We start from the raw sequence: 27,557 nt of genomic DNA, 5'->3' as shown, positions 1-27,557 counted from the left end.
TAAATCCTTCCAAAATCCATGCCTAGTCTCCTTCTCCATTTACAGACTTGATGGCTACATTACTACTTCGGTTTCTCACAAAGTTCCCATAATTTCATATACAGAGCAAAATTTTGCTGGTGTGTGCTACAGTACGTCATAGCTGCAATGAAAGATGGTACACATGTTTCTTTTCTAGCTCCATGTAGTACCTCAGAAATCACAAATCATTCCAATCTGATGAAAGGAAACCCACAAAGCTGTTCTCTTGTACTGAAACAATGGGACCTGCCAAACTGATTTGTTTTTGCAACAGCTAAGATTCCAACTGCTACCACAGGAACTCAAACTAAATTGGTTCATTGAAAGGATCAGGCTTCCTTAAATCCTATTAAAATGCATCGCTATGCTTTTGATTACTGACTTTTTAAAGTTTTTTTTTTTTCTCAATAGCCTTTTTAAGTTTGCTCCATTCCACAAATATCTCTGCTTACCACAGGGAGTCCTAAATTAGTGTTCCGTAAGTCTGTATCAGTTTGTACAGTGCTATTTTACAGAAAATAAACTAAAGCAATCCAACCACTGTCAGAAAAAATCGTTTAGACAACAACTCCCACAAGGCCTATCAGAAACCAAAGACTCTTTGACATAAATCACCGTACCCGTTATGCACTGTCTGATAAGCAAGAAGGCCAACCTCCTTTCTCTGCATTTACAAAAGCCAGCGACAGAAAGAGCCACAGATTCTGGGTTCTACACAGGCATGCGCGGTGTCTCACACTTACCTTCTCCCCCGTGTATCCCTTTAAGCCCTGGTCAGTCACAGCAGATACAGTCGCATGCACAGGGGGTGAAGGAGAGAGACAGAGAGAGGAACCGGGGTTAGAGAGACACACAGAGGACACAGGCATGCAGCCAGCCTCAGAAGGGGGAGTCATGAGGAAGGGAAATGGGAGCACTGGGAAAATTGAGGAATGGAAGCCTTGGACTGGGAACTGGGCTGGGTGGAGGGAGGGAACAGTAATATTGCGAGTAAAAGGGATGTGAAAATCTTAAGTGGTTCTGAAGCTTTGGACCAGACCTCTGTGCTACACTTTTGGCTACAGGGAGCAATGGATTGTGGACACAAGGACTGTTAACTTTTCTCCCAGACAGATTGTCAGTGGAAGAGGTCTAGGGGGAGAGGGATAAGCCACTTCCTGTGAGAATCTATAGGACCACATAGTAGCTTTATGTTGTGTGAAATATGGAGCGCTCTGCTCAGGTTTCACAGTTGGAGCTGTGCCGCTAAAACCTGCTATTAGGGAGGGATTGTTTTTCTCGAAAAAAAATACTGGGGTCCACTCCAGCATCAGCGACCACACAAAGACTCACAGCTATAGAATCTTCTCTTTAAGCCTAATCCCCATTTTCAATCAAACCCCCTGTCAAACACTGCTGAATATGTTCTAGGATTAGAATACAGTTCTAAAGTTGAGAGCAAGAACTAGTCTAGTCTTCATGAAACATATCATTTAGGTCATAGATCCACCGCCTACAGTTTCTGTGCTCTATAACGCTATGTCGAAGGTTCTACAAATCATTTATGATCTTTGAATATTGGACATAATTCGATTAAATGTTCTCTGTTTATCTTTTAGTTTAGGTATCTACTTTACTGAAGACTGAAAAAGAAAAACTTTTGTAGAGAAGTCAAATTAACTTGAAAAAAAAAAACTGTTGAAAAAAAGGTGCACAAATCATAATAAACAAGGAGGCAGAGAGCAAGATAGGATAGAAAATTTGGGGTGAAAATCTGCTTTTCTCATTTTAAAAATGAAATATGTGTGCATGTGATGTCTCCCAGTGGGTGTTTTAGTAAATATCCTGCGTTTCTTTTCCAAATGTTGCTCTTTACCAAGCCATTGATTTTGGGCTCTTGAAGTCTCAAGCAGCCAAAGTAGTTTCCCCCTTGTCTGGCCTATTGTCTACGACTGGAGACATAAACCACTTTAAGGTGAATAAGAACTGAGCAGCCAAAACACATTTGGAAGCAAGTGAAATCACAATGAAAAAAAAAAGAGGATGTGTTTCTCATAAAACAAAAGAGAAGAGAACTCAGACCTACAAACATTTATCAAATAATTGAAACCACAAAGTGGACTTGCATTATATTTAAAATTGGAAAATATACAGGAAGATAACAAAATATGTCCTGGTCTTTAGCAAAGGATAAATCATTGCATACCTTAGAATTCTGACAGAAAAATTACTGAAGTTCACATTCGTGTCGCAAACGTTATTTAATGTAACTCTGGATGTTGAGATAAAGAGTTAAAAATAGGCTAAATTTAAACTGTGGATTTACATTTCTTTCGTTGTTCTAGAAAATTATCCTGAAACTTGCCATAATTAATCTTGAGACTCAGCTCGAATGCCTTAGGGAAAACAAAATGAGTCCACTTCTAGAAACTACTGTTTCTCAATCTGCACCAAGCATACACCCTGACGGAGAAATGTTACGCTCATTAAAACAAAGTCATTATCTTATCATCAAGGCTACTGTGACCTTGTTCCAACACGATATCATTGTCTTGGCGCTGAATGCCGCCGACGGCCTTTACAGACTGCTAACTGTTTGTTAACATTTGTCATATCACTCACCATTCTTCCAGGAATGCCCATTGCTCCTTTGTCTCCCTAATGATCAATGCAAAGTTTAGAGGAGAGGTTTCAACAATGATGCTGACAGAATGGATGTCTAAAACTATAGCCACTACCAACAGCTTAACTTTACTAACAGGGTGGAGCTGTGAGCGAGCTCTCTGAGGCTTGTTTTGATATGCATTATTTTACCTCTCACCAAAAAAAGGGTTCTGTCATATGAGTTTGACTGCATGTCTTCGACTAACGCAGAAAGAGGGAGTAAAGTTAAGCTGACCAGTGTGACTATTAACACAATGCTATGGATTCCCAAGCATTATCTTGATGGTAGGTTGAAGTTTCAATGCAGACATGCCAGAGACTGAGTACTGAGGCCAACTATGCAAGACCCGCAAGCCTGAATGCACGGAGAGCAGGAGGTGGTCAGTCAACAAACCTCATCAATGATATTATTATTATAATATGTGAGACAAGCAATGTTAATAAAGTATTTTTATATATATATATATATATATATATATTTAGGCCCATTCAATAATCTTGCATTTGATGACATTTGTGTTGCTGACCATACTATGGCATTCCCCAAGAAGCAACTGAAACTAAAATGAAAGTGATGCAGAATTTCGAGTAGTGTCTCTTACTGACGGATTTCACAGGAGCAATGCAACCCGAACATAAGGCACAATTCTTCAGTTACTTGATTTCTGCACCTATATTTGATCAATATAGGGGAAATTTGTATTTAAAATTATTTTCAGTGCTCTCAGCATCTTCAACCTAACAATGATATTTAAGAGAAATATGCGGTCAGTTCTGTGTGAGGCATTCCTCATTGTGACTCTGATGTTAAACAGTGTGTATGGGATCCATATTTCAACCTAATAAACGCCCTTAACAACATTATAATAAACTGGAAGTCCATGTTCCTTATATATATCCCTTCCTGGTACAAATCCCTTCATTTCACACAGCTTTAAAAGCCCATAAACAGTTGCCAGAGTGTAAGGATCTCATACGCAGAAGTTCTTTTTTTTTTTTTTTTTTTTTCTTTTAATGTGTGCTGTAACCCGTTGGTTCGGTGCATTGCTTGGAGATAAGTTCCTGACGACTCGTTCTGGCGATTCGTCATGGCAGCATATCACCAGAGTGGGTGGAGCCGGGGGAGGGGCCCGACCATCATAAGTCCTCGCAGCCCGTTTTTCTGCGCTGTATCTTAGACAGAGTCTGGGAGGAATCTGAGTGGTGAACAGTACCTCCCTTGAGCACATGCCTACCTCTATTTGCTCCTAACATGCAGCTGGCAACATGATCTAACAAGCTGGCATGCAGTTAGAATGAACTAGAAAATGCTGATTGCTGTTAAAATCTTTAGACTGAAAGATGGAAGATGAAATGTCCTACATTGATACATGTCCAAGACTCATTCTAACTTTAGAATTTATTGACTATAAAAGAGCACTGTCTCTAGGGGGTACGCTGGCAAAAAATTAAGCTCCGAACAGCACTGTCCAAGGTGCTGAACACTGACTGGAGCTATGTAAAGTATATAATGGCATGTTGAAAAAATGAGGTAAATGATGAATATTGCTTACTTGGATGAATCCTACAAAGTGATTAAACTTCATATGTCTGTAAACCTGAGGACAGACCTCATTTCTCAAACAACATAATCCATCTTCTCCTCTTCCTAAAGTGCTTGTGGTTCCAAGTTTATTTATCAGGTAAAAGAGTGTTCATTTAGAAATCGTCACAGTTACTTGGACAGATAACATGGGTATCTATTGAGACTCAGTGGAGGTAGCTATTTCATATATTTGATGGAAAGGTGGGTTTCAGTTGGACCAGGCATATTTCCAGCGGTCTTCTTTAGCCAGAGAACATTATCTGCCCTGCAACTGTCCTTTTCAAAGAGCCAATGCACAATTTTTCTTCAAGCAAACAGAGCTTGAAGAGGTTTCTCTATTGTTGAGCTGCTGCCCACTGGAGTCAAAGAGAGATTTCTTCATGGCCATCTCTCTTAAAATTGCTCAAGATGTCTTTTTCCTTACTATTTTGAAACAGTAGTCCCTGAGGTTCAGAGAAATAAGGCAGGGATTCATATTACGGCATTATGTTTGTTCTCAAACCTTTCTAAACGACGTCTCTGAAGGCCTTAAAATGAAAAACAAATATTCTACAAAAAGGTATCATAAAGAAATTAAGACTCAGAAGTCAGATATATCTAACAGTATAGCTGTTTTGAAAGTGTATTTTCCTTCAGTTTATATGTGATTGCTTTATACTTGTGAATGAATGAATAGTACCTCTAACTGTAAAAACCCAGCAAGATCTTTTAACCCACATGCTAATCTAGTAGAAACAATAGTTGGAAAATGCAAGAGCTGTGCTCTCCAAAACCCACATCCTTAATTTCTAACAAAATAGCGCTTGCAGTGAATTTTCCAGCATTTCAGCAACACCATCAATCAAAAACCTTGGCTGGGATCACTTCCCAACTTTGACTAAACCTTTCAAGTAATCCCTGAAGGAGCTGTTACTTCTGTGTGAGTTTCTTTATTTGACTACATAGTTGGATTTCACAAGCAGCCCTGTCAGGAGTAAGGAAGGTTTGCAGGTTGTAAATGGCAGGTGGAAACAGAGTTCAAATCTAAGATGGCCTTTTTAGAACATGCAGTGATGAAGACCAGATGTGTCCAGGTCTAAGTTAGTCACATTAGTTACGCCAGAGGTTCAGAGGGGACGGTCCGGGCAGGCGGCAGAGGGTCTGAGAAGATACTGCTGTAAATGTCTGTCAAGCAATACTCAGTTTGTCTCGGGCTGACTTTCTTACATTGTGCTTAACTGGACTGAAATTTCCCATTTGTTGTATTCTTTACGAATTATAAAGCACAAATTAAACTCAATTCAGTTTTTATTAAGGCCAGTGTATACTCAGTCCCTCTGCGGAAAAGAGATCTCTAAGTGTCCAATCTAAGAAGCTGTCTGAATGTTGCATCAAGTTTAAATCATCTCATCGGAGAATACAACGTAAAATTCAAAATGCTTCCTTTAGACGTTTTGAATTGGCTAGCAACACGCAGCTTCTCAGACAGACACAAGAGAACAGGAGGATATTTTATAAAACCCACACAGACAGACAGACAGAGAGACAGATAGACAGAGAGACAGATAGACAGGGCACACGTTATGAGACAGTTACCGGAAAGCCAGCTCGTCCAGGCGGACCCTGAAAAAGGGTGAGAGAAATGGGTATAACATAGAGAGCAAATCTGGCAACATCACAGAAAGAGTCCTACACAGTCAAAGAGGAACGCAGCACCGAGCCGAGCCATGATCAAACACACTTCATTTACAAACCGTGTGTTTGATCTATTTGAAACTACACAATTTAGTTCGCAATATAATAATGCGGTAGAATGCGGTATTTCAGGCAGATTTTTTTTGCACAAGTTTTTACACAAACATTCATTTTGTTGTGGCTGGGCTTGATGTTGCAAACAGGCAAACGTTCATAAGCATTCCCAAAAAAAAAAAAAAAAAAAAAAAAAAGGAAGAATAACAATTAAAAACGTTCCTCTAAAAAGACACGAATTTTGTTTGACTTTTTCAAATATTCTTCAACGAGATCGAGATGTCATGCTTACCAAACATGAAGAGGAAGAATCTAAATCTACAGTGTGCAGATCATTCAAAATATTACCACGCGTATCGGAACATGTCAGTCACACAGTCTGTCATTCAAGGGCGTAACATCTTCATTTAAAAGAAATCACCATTTCAGATGCACAGAAGACATGCAAAGAAGACTGATTTAAATGTGAATCAATATAAGATCTAAATGGGACAACTTTTGGACGCTTCATTTTAACTGATACTAACCGGTACAACCTCCTTTTAAATTACTGACAAAAACCTCTTTAAAGTTTTCTATTGACTCTCTAACACAAATACATGACACACCACACGACGTTTTCCTCTTTAGACTCAACACATGTAAAAACAAATATCTCAAGAAAAAGAGGCTCTCTTGATGTCTAGGAGGGACCCTGTTAAAAACCAGATACACTAGAGGAGAACTCAATAGGTGCTTCCTTATGTCGCTCTCGACATTGAGCTCAATGTTTCCACCAAGCTGACAATTATCGAATTAATAATAGATGTTTGGTCTCTTAAAAACATTCTTTCATGCTTGCTGAAAACCACCTGATACAGCAGCACTTGTTTCTTCCCTCTGTTTCTACCTGTGTGGCATTATTTTGGGCTTATAGTCATGAAAGGGAAGTCATCTGTCAAGCTTAAGTCCTTAGGGGGACTCTGTCAAGAGACACAAACATCCTTACTATCTCACGCCTGGACTCCTTCACAGTTCGCTAATAAGAGAGAACAAACAGAACAAGCAGAAAACAACTTATTAACGCAATAACGCAAGGATGCCAGAAATACCGCTCTACTGTCACACAGTCTGGTCCAGTTTTATTGTGCAGAAAAATCTTTTGTGTCGTGGTCACAATAGGACTATAGATGCCTGTTCCCAGTACTTCCAGATGCGATGTCTGTGACGTGAAGCAGGCTGTGAAGGGCCAGAGGTTAGGGTATTTGGGCGTAAAGCTGTATGGTAGGGCTGAGAGAAAACATTCTCAGAGCAGAGACCTAAGGGGGAACAAGCTTCTGTTGGGTACTACATTGTGCGTGATGTGTACGTGTGTATGTGTGTGTGTGTGTGTGTGTGTGTGTGTGTGTGTGTGTGTGTGTGAGAGACGTATGTGAGATGTGTTTTTTGGTGAGATTGACATGTGTTGAGTTGATGAGAAATCCCAGGTGCTCAGAGGTACGCTCTCCTATTGGCCGCTGGGTGCTACACAGTGCCCCAGAGGAGCATCTGGCAAGGTCAAAGGTGACCCAGCCGGAAAGAACCCCTCACTGGAGCTCCACGGTAGCACAGCACATGTGGCTCTGATTTGGAGTGGTGTGCTGCTGGGTAAATGAGGAGGCTCCCCAGAGGGGGGGCGGCAGGGCCTCCTGAGTCCCACAGCACTCTATGGGCATGGGGAGAGGAACGATGCTAGTCCAGGGTTTCCCACGTCAACCGCGGACACCACCGAAGGCTCGGCTGACATGCAATAAAGCGGTCGGGGCTTGCACCTGCTGTCATGACATGCCTGTTTTACCAGGCAGTTCATTTCCTGAGAGTTTCCTAAGATTTTTATGAAGCTAACTCTACGTGACCAACACAGTGGGCATAACCGAAATGGTTAAAATGTCCAAGGCAATGGTCACATGACTTGAGCCATCCAGAGTAGATAAGTCTAAATGATTGACCAATATCTCACTGATGACGCTCACAGCAATGAGACTGACACTGACTAAATGGGACACAATGGGATTGGACATCCAGCGGGTCAGGAACCTGAGAAATACACACACTTATCACGGATGGATTCCACAATTCAACCCTTCGCAAATCGAGCAGAGGGAGAATAAGCACTATTCAGTATTCCATGGTTGTTAGGCTTTCGTGATCCGCATTTTTAAATCAATCTGAGGCTGTTTCCTGTCGCCGTTTGTTGTTGAAGGCTGTTTTGAACGTGCCTGGCCACAGAGAAGGCTAGGGCTAAGGCCCACTGAGCCTGACCTGTGAAGAATGACAGACAATTATGTATTTAAAACATTCAGAGTGTTCCCTTACAGAGAACAGGAAAGGGTCCATTTCATGAAGTTGTGCAGTTGCAACCACATGAGTAAGTGTGTTATCTTAACATAGACTTATGTAAACAGAGGCTTGGGATAACTGGGTATACTTTAGCCCTGCCCCCTCTCAGAGTCGCCATTGGCCAACGCAACGGCCGGCGTGTAAAGACAAGCTGAAACCAGGCATCAATCAACAGGGCTGCCATGGTGTCTCCTCGCACTGCTGAAAACAAATAGCGCCATTAAGTCACATTGCGACTGATTGCCAATCAATCCTCGCACCAGGCATTTTGAAAGCAAATGACATGACTAATCGTATAGCTTATTAAATTTGTTCTGAAACTGATAGAACTTAACAGGGTGATTTTCTAGACCATTAACAGATTCATGGAAAAGGGAACTGTTATGTCCTTAAATTGGCAGCGACTCTGAGAAATGAATAATGAAAAATTAAAATCCAAACATGTCTTGACTTTGGTTAGCTGTTACCTGTATTAATCATCTATTATCACTCTGTCAACAAGTGACAGCTTTTTCAGTCTGTGACTGTAACAGCCTCATATGTCATGGCCTTGGTTTGAATGGCCCTTTCAATTCTACAGTTCAGTGTGATTTGGCTTAGGGGTATGTACAAGTGTGAGCAGGCGGGTGCACATGCACATGTGTGTGTGTGTGTGTGTGTGTGTGTGTGTTGGTGTGTGCATGTGTGTGTGTGAGCATGCGTGTGTGTTTGTGTGTGTTCGCCTGTGTGTGTGTGTGTGTGTGTGTGTGCGTGTGTTGCCTGTGTGCCTATGTGTGTGTTTATGTGTTTGCCTATGCATGTTTATGTGTTTGTGTGTGTTTATGTGTGTGTGTGTGTGTGTGTCCATGTGTTTGCCTGTGCGTGTTTATGTGTTTATGTGTGTGTGTGTGTGTGTGTGTGTGAGTGCGTCTATGTGTCTGCCTGTGCATGTTTATGTGTGTGTGTGTGTGTGTGTGTGTTGTTCTGAACCCTGGGGTCCACTCCTTCATGATGTGTTTGTCCCTGGCTGCGGTTATTTCATTTATCACTGCCACAGCTAAGAGCAGGAGCTCGACCTTCAGTTTCTCACTGCTGGGACGCAGCTGTCGCAGTCGAGCCTAATTTTAGCCTTTCTACTCCCTCTGCCCTCCAGCCCAAGGTGCTCCATTCAACCCTACTCTTTCTCCAGGGTGTCTGGATTAACAGGTTACACCTGATAACCTGGCGCTAAATCCAAATTCAATCCAAACTTACGCTTTGGCTTCCTGACTACAACGCTCCCCCGTTTTATCATTAATTACAGCAATGTAGATAATGGTGGAGATGGATCATACCCAGGACGTGAAAAGATGTTCTCCTCTTTCCTCTTAACAGGAAATCTAAAACTTGATGGACTAAAGTGGGGAGGGCTTTCGTTGATATTTAAGAAGCTGAAAGCATGTTAACTGAGCTGTTTAGGACACAACTGCAAACAAAGTCCAAAACCTCCTTTCTAAAACAGCCACAGGGCCAGGATTCTCAGAGACGTGAGGAGAACAGACAAGAGATGAGGTTTTGGAAATGCGCATGACTAAAATGGAAAGAAACAGGTTTGAGACAGAGTGCTGAGGTAACGTCTCTAACGGTTTCATCAAAAAAAAAAAAAAAAAAAAGAATGCCAAGCACAAATGGTGTTTATGAGAAATTCATCATTTTGACATCTTAATTCATGATCCAAAATGTATTTTAAACTAAAGACGCCTAACATGAAAAAACGACTTGCACGTACTGCACGAACGCGTCAGTACGGGGAGAGCGGCAGCAAGCTCTCTGTCAGAGGGCTCAGACGGCATTTGAAATCATGCTTTTTGCTTTTTTTATGTCCACTACATCATCTCAGAAGAAAGACACACAGCAGTTTCACCCTCAAAAGTGCATTCAAAGCGATGCTGCCAAAGTAACCAATGCAGGAGGATATGAAAATTCAACGTGGAATGCTTTAGGGTCCAAATTCGCAAACAAACACAGGCAGACAGACAAACAGACAGACAGACAGACAGAGTTTGCTTCACTTTACCACATTCCCATCAGATTGGCACCAGTTCTACTTACAGGAGGTCCTGCAAAACAAAAAAAAGAGAGAGAGAGAGAGAGAAAGATTTAGTCATACAGCACAACACAGACTGTTTGGATCTCTAAAACACGGCCCATCAATAAAATACAATCCTTGGACTGTTAGTGGCTTTTCCTCAGCCAACGTGTTATAAAACTTAAGTTCTAACGGTGACAAATGCAGTGTGATTTCCATACACTCATCTGACCGCACCTTGGAGTGGAAATGCAGTCTCATCATCTCTAGTCAATATTCCTTTAGAGACTCACAAGGACAAAAAAAAAAAAAAAAAACACCTCGTTGAACTACTGAGCAGATAACGTTCACTGAACTAAGGGCCGGGCTGCGGGGTTAAGCACACATTCAGAGGCATTTCATTTCACAGACGTCTTCGTACATGCAGTAGATCAGTGGGGCTGAGGAGACCTAGAACTCTCCCGAGACACCGCGGCTTCCCTGGCTGCGTCAGAAAGACACGGCCCACTAGCTCAAAGACAGACAGCTGAGTGGGAGAGGGAGACCCGCACCAGACCACATAACCGATACTCAACAATTCATCAACTTCTCCAGGCATGACATACACCTACCACACCTAGGTATGATAAATGCAGTATTTGTAGAAGTGACTGACCACTTTATTCATGGGGAAAAGCTTAAAGGGTCAAGTACCGAACAGGAAAGCCATGTTTGGACTACAGAGGGGGCGGAGGTTAAACCGATGAGTAAAATTAGGGGAAACCGTTGGGCCGGTCCAAAATCAGCATCGTAACCAAAGTAAAGAGCTTTCTCAGTTGATTATAATTGGAAGGCAAAGATCAGAGGGCACTGTCTGTGATGGCCCTAAAAGTGCAGATGATTTGGGCTGTGGACAGAGAACATAACATAATATGACCTCACTGAAGAGTGTGTCAGCCACACCAATACCCCTCAAAAAAAAAAAAAAAAAACATCTGTGTCTCTTTTTTCAAAATGATGTTTTGGTTATTGCTGTAAATGAAAACCTTTCCATCTCTCATCAAAAGCATATGGGTGGGACAGGATTTTTGCTCATACATCACTTAGATGCTTCAGGCAGGTAGGCCCCCCCCCCAATACACACACACACACACACGTGCTTGTGGCCTTTTGAGACTAGAATAATCAGGAAAGTCTCCGTTACCAGACAAAATCAATTACAGGAAAACCAAGACACAAGTCCAATCGATGATTTCAGTCAACCTATGACCAGAAGGGAAAATAACTCGGAGAAAACCATTTCCGTATATGTCACAAAAAATCATCCAAATCACCTCATCCAAAGTTTACACCGATTTTTTTTTTTTTTAATAGTTTGACTGCAGAACAAGCAAGAAGCAAGGTCACCGAAGCAATTTCTTTCAAGTGAGTAAGATATCTCCAAAAATAAAAGAAAATAAAATTAAAAAATAAATCAAGCTGCTACCCTTCCTGCTGGAACACGTAAAAGAAAAAAAAAAAAAGAAAACAAAACAAAAAAAAAAAAGAGAGTTTTCCGGGCTGTTTAATTTAAAAAGGGCATGAAAAGTGTCGGCACATGACAGTTTGTATCCTTAATGGTCTGAGGCAGAATAGAGGAAGAGAGAGAGAGAGCGGGAGAAAGTTTGCGTTCTCTAGGAGAGACAAGGATGAGGGTATGAACTCCACCACTGGGGATGTCTCTATAATGAAGACGACAGGTTATGGAGGTTACCCTTAAAATACAGTTAACAGACAAAAACGTCTGGTGTTCATTAAGGGAAACATCTCAGGCGACCGTAATCTCCTATGATCCGTCCAAATACACCGGGAAAAAAAATGTGCGACCTGACCACTCCTAAAGGCCAATCACAGCTCAGACGCATGCAATAACATAACCAGACATAAAACACGGCACATCAGTGACAAGCATATTTCCAGTGTGCCCTGCGTTATTCTTTCTTTTCCTGTTGTTTTTTTTTTTCTCCTGAGATGCCTATATTTTTCTAGTAATCAGAGCAAGCATTTTTCAAAAGGTTCTGCTGACGCGGCAAGCGATATTTTAGAGCCAGAAGCGGGGTCGAACGTCAAAACGGAGCAGACAAACCGCACACCAGAGATGTGTGGTCACACACCAAAAAAACCCGCTCCCACCGCATTCCAGACGAGTCCCCGTCACTTCATCAGGAGTGACACGACACGCTCCGATATGACTCGAAACACATGATCATGTCACAGGCTTCTTCAACACGTAGCGCTCCTGGTCGGCCAAAGTCGCGTTATACGTAAAAAGACTTTTCAATTCATTCCCTGCCTCAGTAGATGTGCTACAAGATTTAAGATAGGAACCAAAAAAAAAAGGAAAAAAAAAAAAGCCCCAGTAAAGTGGATGACAACAGTAATGTCAGTCACTCTTAAGATACCTATAATTGTGTGTCAAAAAAAACTTCTGAACTAATGAACACTTGTCCGGTAAATGGATCCAATGGGGTTCTGTGTACGTCAGACACACCTGGGTCTCAATCACTCCATTTCTTTCCGCTGACAATACTTAATACTGACAATACTTAATACTTACTGGAAAACATGCAATTAGTCAACAGTTAAACTACACCCTAACAACACTGACCAAAGCTATGTACCCTCCTTCAAGAAAAGACTAACCGGATAATTACAGTATAAAGTACATTACTCTGAACTACTTTTTAAAAAAGAGTAAAATGCTAGCACAGTAGAGCCCTCAGAGTCATGCCAAAAAAAAAAAAAAAAAAAAGGCAGCTATCCTGCTATAAATGTCTGCATGCTGAGCTGGCCATAGTGGTGAGTGGACATTTTGGTGAACTGCGGTGCTGAACTCCTGTGGTCCAAACAGCTTTGGAGGGAAAGGTGAAACCCTCCGCACACAGGCATGTGGAAGCGTGTACTCGGATTCCTGACGCATTCTGGGCTCATCACCACTTCCTGCTTGGCTGTCCCACTCAGGGGACATTCTGAAGACAACCTTCATCCAAAGATACATCGCGTTAAGAAGATGCTTTCGAATATCCAACATGAGAATACTCGAGAGGACTAACGAAAAGACAGAAGCGACAGAAGTACATACATTTGTCTGTAGTTCCCTATGTCTTACATTTACCGCAAGCTGTTCAGAGGTTTGTTGCTTTCATGCCGCGATAAGGCCATGCAACTTTAGCCCGTATGTAAGTATAAATACCAAGTAATGCAAAGTTTGTTCTCAGTCCAGTTTAGCATTGGCCTCATATCAAAGCCACCTGTTGCCCAGCTTATGCAAGGCCCCACAGACGTAATGATCGGAAGTGGAGATCTTCTGTTCCGTGCTAGCATGCAGCCCTGTGAGTTCACTGCCCGTCCTCTTCTTCATATCGCATGAGTCGATTAATCCGACATAATTCCGGCCTTATATAAGTTAACTCTTTCTGACAGCGAACCTTATCGCCATTTCTCACATTGCTTCAGAAAATCATTTGGTGTACGATTCTAATCAGATTTTTTTTTTTTGATGAATCGATTTGAAATTAAAGTCACTTTAAAACAACTAAGGGAATGTTGTTAGAATGTTGTGCTCAGCTGTTGTTACGGTACCATGGGATTTTACTGTGCAGCAGACACACTGGAGTAGAAACTCTAAACCAGGTGGAATACCATCTTGAGAAGACCCATATCCCACTGTAGAGAACTAGGAATAACGTCTAGAATTCCAAGGGCCAAAAATACCTCAACCGAACCTCCCCCCCCCCCCCCCCCCCCCCCACACACAACACCACCACCACCACTCCCCTTATGCTGTGCCAATCTCTCGGATTCCCCCCTTCTCCAATTTCAGCTGTAAACACAAAGTAGTGGCCAGTGACAAGTGTGTCGGCTTTTAGACTTCCGTACTATAAGAGTATTACAGAAATATCAGCAGAGAAGATAGGACAGGGGCCAAAGTCACGAATGAATAAAATAACAAATGTTGATCAAGGGAAGCACAGTCTAAATTAAAAGACTGGACTTTCACAGCAAGATGATATGTGTGTTGACCCTGTTGACTTCTAATCTGGATGTTGTCCTTAACAAGAGACTGGATGGTGTGGTTACACGCAATGGACGAGCCACTTAAAATGAATATCAGTTTTATTTAAAAAAGGATTAGAAAAATTGAAGAAAATAAAGATATATGAAATATGAAAAGGTTCTAGCATAACTGTGCAAGCAGTAACCAATAAAGCACTAAAACAGTAAGCGAGTTTTATTCGTGGGGTGTGTATCAGTTGAATGAAAGACGTGAACTTTTGTACATCTGTCACTTGAGAAAATCCCCCTTCTGTAACCCACTGAAATCTGGAAAAACCATTCAGCAAATTTCAAACCTTTTTCACGGCTATAATATACAACCTTGTCAAATCGAAATTCACCTGGTTACCAAATAAAACTACGCTTGTGTGACCATTCCAAAAGGCAGAGATCAGCTGTCTTCTTCTTTTTTTTTCTTTTTTTTTCTAGGGGGAGAAAAAAAAAAAAAAGGATAACCTTCTCCACGCACCTCTGCTGTCCGCAGGGAGCCAATAAACATTAAACAAAGGCCCTATCTGGTTCAGAGAGCTCCACAAAACCATCCGAACCCGTTAAGGCAACAGTTCATCAAATGTGCTCCTGCGTCGGCTCAGCAAAGCTAGGTCCTGAGGAGCGACGTCTGCTGAGAGGAGCGTGTCTCTGAACCAGCCAGGGGGAGAAACGGGTGAGAATAGCAGCAGGACCGCTCCTGTCTTTGTGCCCAAAGATGATCCCTCTCTGGATCGTTGCCTTGCTAAACCCCAGGCATAGTTTGAAAACGGATCACACGCGGACATTTTCTGCATTTACCTCTTGGCTCCCGTCGTACCGATGTCATGCAGCGAGATATCTGGATTAGAATGGAGTGGACGCGCACCAATACCGATCAAAAGACAGTTCAGATAGCCTGCTCCAACTAGCTGTGCCACCAGTTTTTGGTTTTTTGAGTTCGGACATTGGGGAGAGGGAGTAGGTCAGAAATGGGTGTTTATCCGGCCTCAACGTGAAAACAGAAAATCCAATGATAAAGTACGCCAGCGGATCTAAAAGCAACACAAGCGTGAAAAGCTACTCAGTGCTCTACATCTGTAGATCATCAGGCCTCGGGAAAATGGGTGGCTCAGTCTGTTGTCCCATAATAGTCTGTATATGAAGTATATCCATGCATAGAGTAAAATAAATGATTCTTTTTTTTTTTTCCTGTGATCTGTGTTTCTTTGAACATCAGGGCCTCATGTTGTGTAGTTCTTTGGTCTCCAGTACAATGATTTTTTTTTTTTTAAGATCGTAATGTGTCGAGCAAAAGTCAAGTACAAGATAAACGGGTCTTGAATAAAGCTCAGAGGATTGTTTATCCAAAAAAACGTCAGCTTACTTCCTCACCTGCCTCTCATCCTCTGGTCGCTATGCGTTTTTTTTCCCATAAATGCTCTGAATGAGTGTCTTTGGTCTGTGTCTGTTGTGTTCTCTCAAGCCAAGATGTACCTTGGGTCAGACAGAAAATATTTCCCAAACAATTCTTGGAGCAGAAAAAGTGAGCCACTAAGCCTGAGATTAAATAATTACAGAAAACCTCTAACAGGAGATGACCACAAAGACAGCATTGTGTTAGCGCCAGAAAAGCCATCATTAACCTGACTTTACCATTATTCTCCCAAATTGCTCTCTGGAGTAAAGAAAAAAAGCATACATTAAAGAGGGGAGAAAAAAAAAAAAAAACATGAACAGCTTCTTCAGTCTGAATGCAAGGGAGATTTCCTATTCCAGTTCATTGTGCTGAGTGGTTGGCTGAGAAAGAGCATAAATCTTGGTGTTTTCATGTCACCATTATTTTCTCCTTCTTTTTTTTTTCCATAGACAAGAAACAGCCCCAAATGAGAAGTGGCTCCGATGAAATGCATCCATAATTACGGATCTGAGAGCCGTCCAAGAACAAGTCATATAACGTCTTCCTTTAGCTGGTTTATCTCTCTCTCTCTCTTTTTTTTTTTTTTTGGTAATAATGGTTGTGAGCTTTCACGGCCCAATCAAATTAGAATTATAATGGCTGAATTTCAATGTATTAAACTGAGAACATCCTGAATCTGTTCAGATGAGATTGGCCAAGACCCTCAGACCGCGCTGAACTGGCCTGGCTAATAGATGCAGGGTCAGGGCTTTTTGAAACAGGGGACTGTGTTTAATGAGGCTTCTTCCTGTCTCCTCTTTAATTTGGTGTTTTGGTCAATGGCAGGTTCGCATTAAAATGTCCTGACATTTCATTCAGGTTGACTTGGCTGGCTTTTGTTTGCTCAGCACTGTTGTTAGACCCTGGGCCATGAATCAGGCTAACAAAAGGCAAAGCAGGAAAGAGAAGGTCCGTTTCACTTCATTAGCAGAAAAGGGAGGGCTTTGATGTGACAGAAAAGTCAATGGGGGCAGAGGGAGCTGATTTCAATGTTGGGGTGAGTGTGTGTGTGTGTGTGTGTGTGTGTGTGTGTGTGTGTGTGTGTGAGTATGTGTGTGAGTATGTGTGTGAGTGTGTGTGTGTGTGTGTGTGTGTGTGTGTGTGTGCGCATGGGAAATGGGGGGGGGGGGGTTATCCACATCCTTCGGAGAAATCCTCTACTACTGGGCCAGTGGTAAGCTTATCTATCACAAATATGGTCGGCTTATCTATCACAAATAAAATACACATTAAAAAAAAAGCAAAAATGAAAAATGGCGTTAACATCTGCTCGATCTAACAGATGTAAAAGCCGTTACGCTTCAGTTCTCTTAACTGTTAATACAGGAGAGAGTGAGAGGAAAATCCACGAAAATCCAGAGCACAAATATGCCTCGTTTCCACACAGCCGAGAATGAAACGACCAGAAAGCCTGTGTTTAACATATTAGGGCTGATATTACTCAACCAGAGGGAAAAGCCACCTACTGTCGTGCGTAAAAAAATTCATCTACCTTTATCATTCAAAGGTCTCGTGATCGTTTGATCCAAAAAACCACCTACTATGCTTAGCACTGCGGTAAACCATCGGAGACCTTAGTGTACACCACTTCTGCTGTATGCAAGGTATCAAATGCTTACTGTAGTTGTGAGAGAGCATTTTGTCATTAGTGAAACATGTGAGGAGGTGTGGTGTGAGAATAACGGATGTTATTTTTGGATTAAGGCCCGAATCAAGAAGAGAACAGTGAGGAGAGTGGGCATGGACAGTCATAGACATCATCTATCTCTCTCTGATCTCTGGACATTTACAACACTAATAAAACAATAAAAGGCCCGACAAACACCACACACGAGACTGAAACTGTGATTCACTACAGCCTCTGATCTTACCTTCTCTATTAACCATCTCTGTCTGGTTTGATTTGTTGACATACATTTGATCCCCAATGTAATACCAGGACAATCTATCAGACAGACTCTTATACACAAAGAGACAGGCTGAACCCGCGTGTGACCTGAGAATTTATATCGAATTACAACTGACAATGTAAATATGTCAGCTCGGGTCAATGCCACTTAGAGTGACCGCGAAATTGTCTGGGAAAACAAGGAGACGTGCCCTTGTTCTTCCAGAACACATAAATACACACACACACACACACACATACACACACACACACTGACACACACTGACACACACTCACACACACACACACACACACACACACACACACTGACACACACTCACACACTTACACACACACACACACTCACACTCATACAAACACACACACTGACACACACAAACACACACACTGACACACACACACACTGACACACACTCACACACACACACACACACACACACACACACACACACACACACACACACACACACACACACACCGACACACGTACACACACTCACACACTTACACACACTTACACACACATACACACACACACAGAAATACTCAGGCAAGGCAAGCAGGCGCCCTATCCTTCCTTTGAATGCTGACCTCCTCCTCTTTCTCCCCCTCAAAGCCTCCTGCCCAACAAACATGTTATTTGTATAAGACAAATGTCTTCTTAGGTAAGGTTAAAACAACAGCTTTACTGCTCCCAGAGAGAAAGCTTGACAAATGCATGTGAGCAGTGGGGTGTGCATAGTGTCTATAGTGCTAGGACAATACTAATTACACTAGTGCACACTTGTGATTTCCTCTTTCACCTTTCAGGGCTCTGAAACGTGATCATTTCTTTCTGCCTGAAAAGAGATAAGAGCTATGATTAGTGGTTTTGTTTTCCAACAAATTTAAAGGTGTTCACCTATAAAAATGACAATACTACTACTTCTACTACTACTACTACTACTACTAATAATAATAAAACAAGTTCATTCAAATGAAAGAAAAAAATGCCTAAGCAATCCATTGACATAGAACAGCAAGGGATAGAGAAAGGCTATGTCATATTTTCAGCAAGCACACACACACATACACACACACACACATACACACACAAAAAGTATGTTGTTTCTGAAATACCAATTAGCTACACATAATCCAGCCTTGTTTCTGACTAAATGTTCTTTAAAAAAGGAGTTGAGTGAGTCTCAAAGGCCCCTCACACCCCCCCCCCTTCTACGCCAACCCCCCCACCTCCCAGAGTAGCTCCAGCCTTTTTCTCAGACTCTAGTCAGACAAATCCGTTATTGAGTTTTGTCACATCAGTTAAGTGAAAAACTACAGACAGCAGAACTCCCGGCAGATCAGCACACTAAGGACCTAACCACCCCACATTACATTCACTCACTGCGGCCAAGTGCAGAAAGGAACAGCAGCACGGGGCTTAGAGAGACTGTGTCTTCCCATATTGGGTTACTGCGAGTAAAGAGGTGGCGTCTTACCATGCCAGGAGTTATTAAAACAGGAGCCTGACGAGCAGACTTCAGTGGCATTGCTGAAATAAACGGGGAGCAACCTTAATGTTTTTACCATGTGTATTATAGCTCTGGCATTTGGCCAGCTCGACTCTACAAACACACACACATACACACACACACACACACACACACACACACACACATACACATACGCGTGCGCGCACACACCCACGCACACATGCACACACACACACACGCACACATGTGCACATGCACACACACACACACGCACACGCACGCAGACACACACACACACACACACACACACACACACACACAGAGTTTCTAGTGTTAAAAGAGCCTATCATATGAGTGTTGCCTTGTAGATGATTGCAAAAACAGAGTGTGGGGGATATATAGTCTACAGGCACAGAAGTGTTAAAAGACCAGCGCCATCACTCAGTACTGGGTTGAAAATGAGGAGGCCAAATCTGGAGCACTTTGGCTGAACAGGCTGTTTAATGTATTTATAATATCATCAAATACATAATTTGTGAATACTGGGGAGACAGCGTTGGCCTGTGTTTGCTATAAGCTAACTTAGCCTAACACAGGCCTAATCTCTACAGAGTGGGGAAAAAAAAAAAAAAAGAAAGAAAGAAAAAAAGCCTTGTTGTTCGGCTCCCGGATCAGAACAAGGACCAAAACTTTCCCTCGGCTCTGAGAAGGGAAATACAGTCCACGGACCCATCTCGGACGTTTTTTTTTTACCCGACAGTTGACGCGCGGTGACACCCGGGTGTTAAGGGGACCAAAATGGTACGTTCCACTAAACCTTCCCTTCCAGACTTTGACTCATCTCTCCCCCGTCCCCCTTTCTTTCCTTCACATAGTAAATCCTGCAGTGTGGGTTTAAAAGCCAAGACAGCCACGCCCTCAGTAGCGTTTGACGCTGCCCTAAAACCGCGGTGAAGGAAGGTGTCAGTAGAACGCATTACGCTGTTGTTTGTGTTGGATCGGGCACTTTGCCACCGCTTGGACACGGTCACTGGGAACGCTGGAAACACTGGTGCGTCGTATCTTCCCTATTACATCAGTGCGCACCCCCAACTCAGGTTTGATCTTCCAGAAAGTTTTAACGAATCACAAGGTCACTATAAAAAAAAAAAAAAAAAACAAGATTCTGCTCCTCTCTGGACCCAGCGACAGGTACCAAGACGCGTTTTACTCATGTCAAGTCCTCTTACACTGAAACGGGAAATGGAGGGCTTTTAAGTGAAATATAACTTTTATCCAGTTAATGAAAACAGAAAACAGCTTTAAATTAAAAGGAAAACACACACACGCACATATACACACACATCTGTGTATGCAGTCTCCTGTATAAGACTAAAGTCAGGCCAGTTTGCCAATCAGATGTTTATTTTCATTCTTTCTCTAAACAGGATATCAAAATAAACAAGGATTTGAAGAAGGATGACATGTCTATACAAAAGGCAAACAAGAGCAAAAAGCAGAAATTACTCCAAAGTATCAGGTTTCAGTAAAATGTTGAGAAGCCTAAATGAGAAAAACAGACTCGGGCTCTGACACAAGCAGCAGGGTGAAAAATATGACTGAGATATTGACCAAAAAAACAAACAAACCCACAAAAAACTCACAAAGCACCCCCCCCCCCCCTCCCTTTGTGCCCTTCCTGACTCCTGCTTCCTTATCGCGCTGTAGCTCTGGGATTTGATGAAGGAAATCGAAGTAAAAACAACATCAGCACAACAAGAAGCAAGCATAAGCAGCTTGTAAATTGTTGCCTGTATGCGTGCTAACCCTTGTTGCTTAGTTAAGAGCTGTTGCCGGGGGACACTGGGGACATTTTCAACACCCATCTCCATTACACTCAAAATAATCCCCAGCGACATGGAACTCATGTCCCAGTCTAGGTACATCAACACGACAGGGTTACAAATGCTGAACTGAGATCAGTCAATTCACTTGGTTGTACTGAAAATAACAGAGAAAGACATGACGATATGAACCACAAGACCGTCTCTCTATCCATATTTTTTCTTCAATCCAAAATACATGGACTAAGCACTTGTTAGTTTTATGCTGATGCACACATATACTGAGTCCAAAAACAAAATCACTTTCTGAAGTTTGAACACTCAGTTCTGAAACATTTTCGACAACTCTTCCGGTCTTCCTCTATGTGCATGTGTGTACGTGTGAGCGAGTGCATAACATGTTGCCTGAAAAGACAAGCTGTCATTCTGGGTTGTTTTGGAGAGCATCGGCTAAGCTCTGTTTATGCCCCTTGAGAAGCACACAGACTGACCATGGCAACAAGCAACAACACCATGGCAACGAGAACACGCTCCCTCGACAAACACACCTCAACCCCTCTCTAGCCTCCTTCTCTCATATCTTCTCTCTGGTTCTCTCTCCCATATGTAAACAACACTGTGGTAAACATCTGGAAATTTCTATTACACATACCTTTCAAATTCACTAAGTACTCAGACAGATTCAAGATTCTCGTCCCAGTTCATCTGCCAGAGAAGTCACCCAACACCACTGTGCAGGTATAAAACCAGTCTGAGTCTGTGAACTAAACCACACGTGAGGGAGCTGGTATAGATCATCATACAAACTGCCACCGGAGTTCCAAACAGTTCAGTGTTGTGGAGGTGCAAGGGACAGGCCTAAATTCAGCATGCCAGAGGAGTCAATCAAACTCTGCATGATTAACTTCACACTCCCTGTGGGAGCAGGAACTCAGCTCCTCTTCCACGTGGGAAACCAGTTCTCCTAGAGCCATACACAAAGAGAGCAGTGACACTCTGGAGTGGTCTAGGAAAGAGGCTTAGTCTGAAGAAAGAAAAGAAAAAACCCTGCAAATGTCAAACACACCTCATGTGAATGTTCCAGAACTTTCTATAGATCTATTATCACGGTCATGTTCATTATCATTCATGTTCATTATCATGTGATACCATCAAATCAAATTAATAACATCTGTTTTATAGTTTGTTTGTTTTTTGCACGTGTTTTTACAGAGCAACTAATCTACTAAAACATACTGCGGTTCTACGTATATGAGCAATTCAGTATGTACATAACACAACAAACTACAATTGGCCCTTGAGGGCCATTGAATGTTCATATACTGTAATGGCAGGAAGAGAAATAATCGTGTGTGGCACACTGACCTCCCCGACGCACACACTATGTACACACACACTCAAAAGCTATTACACAACATCAATAAACAGGGAACAGACCATGTTTGTCTCTCAGACTTCGGCATATGGACTCTCTCATATACAGCAGTAAAAAAAGAAAGAAAGAAAAAAAAAAAATCAGGCACGTCTTGCAAGAGAACTTCCAAATACTCTGCCTGGGGCATTTCAGCAGGAAAGGAAGTCAGAAAGCTCTTCAGAGGAAACAAAGTGACCTGTTTCCCTTCTTTTTGTCTGAAAAGCCAAACAGTGCCCATGAGTCTGGGATGTTCGGACTTCAGGCTGTTGTGTCTGCGCACTTCAGGACGGGCGACTTTTCTTGAGAGGGACCCTTCTTTTTTTTTTTTTCGAGACGAGGGGGAAAGAATACGCTCTAATTGGCTGTGGGACCGGGTTCAGGGTTTTTTGGAGTGAAAAGATTGTTCAGACAGTCCTTACGACAAGCAACGGCAGTCTGTTTTTGTTGTTGTTGTTGTTGTTGTTGTTTATTTTCCGTTTTTCTTCGATTTTTAGATCTAGACAAGTGTAAATTATTTTATCAGTTTTATATTTTCAGAGCTGAAGCCAAACTCAAGGCGTACTGCGTCAACAACCGCTTGGTTGGTTCAACCTCGCCCTTGTTGTCCACTGACCAACAATCTCCAAAAAAAGAAAAAAAAAAAAAAAAGAGGAAAGAAGTTCAAAGGATCGGAGGGACTGAAAATCCAATTGAATATCTCCTCCGCAGGAGCCTTCGTCTGACGTTAATTAAAATCCGAGATTGCAAGCGCACGAGCCGCAGGGGAGGGCATACATACGTGCGAGAGGTCTTTCTACTGCAGGGTTTGTAACGATTGTCCGCGTGTGCATGCATGTGCGAAAAGAACATCAGCTCACACGCCATCTGCCGTAGGATCAGCATGGCGCAAAACAATACAGCCCCCCCTCCCCCCACCCCCCCACCCCACCCTCCAGTGCACATCATCTCCCATTCTTCAGCTCTGATACTGTGATCAACCAGGCAGAACCGAAAAACCTATCCAAACACTCCTGCTGCTGCTGACCTGTCGCACCGGGACTCCTGCCTCGGGGACACAATGCCCGAGAAAGGCCAGGGTGCCGGTTTCCTCCACCCATGCGTACGGGCCACCATCGTCACTCAGCGGCGTCTGTCCCGCTCCACCTGTCAGGCCCCACGCGCGGGGAAATCCCTCTTAACACACATCACTAAACCCCCCAAAAAAAAACACGGGGGGCGAGGGGAAGGCGTCAAGCGCGAAGTCAAATACGCCCCAGTCAAACAAAGAGAGCAATGTTTAGGCCTCTGGAAACAGGCCAGGGGGTCATTTGACTTTAATCACAACATACAGATAGAACAGGTAAACCAGCATTAAGGTCAGCGTGTCGACAGCCCGTTCACTCTGACGGTGAAAAGGCTTTCATAGTGACTGTAAACACGGTTTGTGAGAACGACATCAAGGTTTGAAGGATGGAAAGACATGGAAAGTTGGATGGAAGTTAAACTGCAGGTGACCCTGGGCCCTGACGTGTGGGCTTGTCTGTGTGTGTGCTTGTCTGTGTGTGTGTGTGTGTGTGTGTGTGTGTGTGTGTGTGTGTGCCTGTAAAGTTGTGGCAGGGAAGTGAATCTGCAGGTGTTTGTTTATTTCTCACGTCTCTAGAGTTCACTCTGCTCCGGTGGCATGGACACCCGTTAACTGCAGCCAAATATTTTCGACAGGCCACAAATTATCGGGCGGCTGGAAGACAAAGGCGCTGACATGGCCCCGCTCAACCTTGCCACAGAAACGGTTACCCCCAGTGAACTGTGTAGTCCCACAGTGAGGACAAAAACCCGACCACATGGAACACCAAGATTTTTTTTTTCTGTTTTCGGCTATAACATAATAAAGGTTTATCTCGAGATAAACAGATTCCAGGAAACATTCAGTCACAGTGCTGCGTCGTCTGTATGTTTTACTTACCATACGCTGAGGAGATCATTTGAACACCATTCGTGTTTCCTTACAACAAATCGCAATACCGTACCTTTGGACACATTCCATATTTACAGAACAAACACTCTAGTTGCGCAAATGTGCAGATACACACTCAAAGGGCCATATTTCTCATGGCATCGGTTACCATGGAGAGGAGAAACACAATTTATTGCCCCCCCCCCCCCCCCCCCTCTAAATCCTGGCCCCTAATCTGAGCCATGGATTACAATCAGTCATCACCTTTTTTGCTTCATAGAGAGCTAATATTGATGGATAGAATACGGACACACAAAAGACACACGCACACACACACACACACACACACACAAACAGAGGGCTCTTATCCTGGATTACTATGGTGTGCTTAGACAAGTTGATAACCCGACTACCAGCCCCCAAACTCCAGCCCCAGTGCTGGGCATTACCTGGCTGTGAAAGGCTGCACGTAAATCCCTTTTCCTGCCCCTGAGCTGGCTCAGCTGAGGCCTACAGTAAATTATGATATCAGGTTTGGGGCCTGCGCCCCAGCACGGCCGCATCACAGGGCTCTCAGCGTTACAGACACGGTGGGGGCCCCTTTCTCTGGCCCAGGATTACTACGGAGAGGAGCACAGGAAGACTGAGACCATCATCCAACACACACACAGAGACACACTCACACACACACACACATATACATGCACATACACACTCATGTATACACATCACTGTACACACACTCTCACACAAACATGTACATGCAAGCACACATACACATATACACATAACCATACACATACTCACACACACATGCACGCATACGCACACTGCACAAGGGACAAAACAGATCCAGACACGGAGAAGGAGACATTGAAGCGAACGGTTAAACCCCTTTTGGCAACCAGCAGACTATATGAGCAGAAGCACAAGAGCTAGTCTTAAAAACTTAAGATGTGCCCTGTGTTAAACAGGACCGAAAAACCAAAGCGTGAAAAGTCTTCAGGCGGTCAAATGATCAAAGGTTGTGCTTAGGTCAGTTATCAGAATCTCACACGGTGTCTTGCAGCTGCTCTTCAGAGCCGTATTTAAAGAATCAAGAGGAGGGAGAAAAAAAAAATTAAGAAGGTCCGCTTCACCTCACTGTAATCTTTATCGTTCCGCGGCTTTGAAGTGCTTGAACTTTTGGTAACGTGTTCACCCCATAAAGGATACTGAGCAAAAAAAAAAAAAAAAAAAAAAAGGTTTGTGTTCAAAGAGGCCTCTTTAGGGTTTACTTCATTCTGCTCTCTCATGTGAGATTAAAAAGAAACGCTTGTGTAAATAAGTTTGACTCGTTAAAACTCCTCTTCCCCATCATTAGGTGGGAAACAGTGCGGTCCGCTGAGTGTCTGAAGGGTCAAAAGGTCAAGCTGAGGTCACCGCTGATGAAGAGCAAAAGAGTGCATGTGACCATCCCGCACAAAGCTCCTGCCCCGAAAACCAAAGACAAAAGTGGCCGAGAACAAGGCTGTGGTTTGATCCCACACCTCAACACACACACACACACACACACACACACACACACACACACATCTGCCTGGTAACCCAGAGAGGGGCCAAGCAGAGAGAAGAGGGGCATCCTTTCAGTGCTGTAAATAACGCTGTTTATCTTGGGGGACTTCAAACGGACACTTCACAGCGCAATGAGCAAACCAACTGTCTGGTCTTCACCAGGGGGGAGGAGGAGAAGGCGTTAGATGTTTATGTACTCCCCCCCCCCCCCAGCCATGTTTTTCTCTGTTTGGTCATTCCTGTCACCTCCCCCTACACCCTACACTAGGTGTTCAGGCACACACGCACAGTAACAGACACACACACACACACACACACATACCTCTGAACCCCGTTTCACAGCTGGGAAAGTTGTTGCCTTAGGCACAACCCAGCACCATCACACGCTTCAAGAACTCCTAGAACGACACGGTACTTGGTGCGACCGCAGGTATACGATGTAATCAGATACACAGACACTGATAAAAGATACAATCATAAAATAATGTAAACCGCATCAGACCGGCAGAACCAGTGGGGTTCTCTGGTCAGAGCCTGGCAATCAATTCATCATCTGACCACAGAGCCACAGGGCAAAAACCTTAAACCCATAAAACTGGAGCAAAAAAAAAAACAAAAAAAACATCAGTATGGTGAAATGTAAGAAGGCTGGAAAATACATTTTCCAATCCATCTGCCATCTTTCCAAATATACTTTCTTAATGGCACTTCAATTAGCTAAAGTATGAAACAAAACATTCGACCGCCAAATACAATTTCTTCCATCACTAAGTGCTTTTTAAAACTATGATATGGAGAAGGACAGACTATTTATATGGCTTGCAGACCAAATCTTCTGTTTCCTCTCTGAATATTAACATGATTTTCCCAGCCAGTCTTTTTAAAGGGAGGTCTGTCGTTGGCAGGAATCTTTTAAGGCAGGTTTAAAGCGAGATAGCCCGAAGGGGTTCTGGAAGCTTACGAAGCGATGACAGCGTCGCAGACCCGTGTGACGCACCGGAGAGCAGAACCGGGCCCCAGCGCAGCCCGGTAACGATCTGGACTTGATAAGTGCCTGTCATTCTTTGTGTGATGCGAGTGGAAGAGTTCAGTAGTCTGTGGAAATGATCATTCTCAGGCCACATGTCTGTGGTTCTGACCCGGTCTCAGGAGCATCACAGTCTCATATCCCTGACAGTGTGGCTGGCCAGTCTATTTCACTGGTCCCAAGTGTGTTCATTAACAGACAGACAGACACACACACACACACACACACAGAGAGACACATCTAATCAGATCCTCTAAAACTGCGATAAGTGATTGAGGTACGACTGACATACAATGTGCACCGGAGCAGAATTTCTATGGTTTATACACAGAGTTCTCCGGTTACTCTTAGAATAACATCATTTCTGGCATAATTCGACCATGTTTCTTCTATCTAGGTTTGACTGCTAGCCCCCCTACAATGTATTCTCTCTCTCTCTCTCTCTCTCTCTCTCTCTTTCTCTCACTTTCTCTCTCTGTCTCTCCCTTTCTCTTTCTCTCTCATTCTTTCTTTTACATATACATACGTTCCCACACTCAC

General features: G+C 43.0%; 1 protein-coding gene across 11 annotated transcripts in view; it reads right to left on the bottom strand.

Annotated features, from left to right (window-relative positions):
* The window catches only part of col13a1 (collagen, type XIII, alpha 1), an 81,348-nt gene that overhangs the window by 36,145 nt on the left and 17,646 nt on the right, over positions 1-27,557 (bottom strand). For 6 of the 11 annotated variants that reach the window (XM_030772959.1, XM_030772968.1, XM_030772960.1 and 3 more), the window contains exons 3-6: positions 10,406-10,413; positions 5,825-5,851; positions 2,623-2,658; positions 765-791 (exon numbers count right to left, since the gene is read on the bottom strand). In XM_030772959.1, the coding sequence (XP_030628819.1) occupies positions 765-791; positions 2,623-2,658; positions 5,825-5,851; positions 10,406-10,413 (98 nt within the window). The remainder of the gene's footprint in view (positions 1-764; positions 792-2,622; positions 2,659-5,824; positions 5,852-10,405; positions 10,414-27,557) is intronic. The other 5 variants (XM_030772963.1, XM_030772964.1, XM_030772965.1 and 2 more) reach the window with 5 other exon arrangements.

The sequence above is a fragment of the Chanos chanos genome, chromosome 4 (assembly GCF_902362185.1).
Source record: "Chanos chanos chromosome 4, fChaCha1.1, whole genome shotgun sequence".
Lineage (NCBI taxonomy): Eukaryota > Metazoa > Chordata > Actinopteri > Gonorynchiformes > Chanidae > Chanos > Chanos chanos.
Note: the sequence above shows the minus strand (reverse complement) of the source record. Positions and strands in the feature narration are given on the sequence as shown.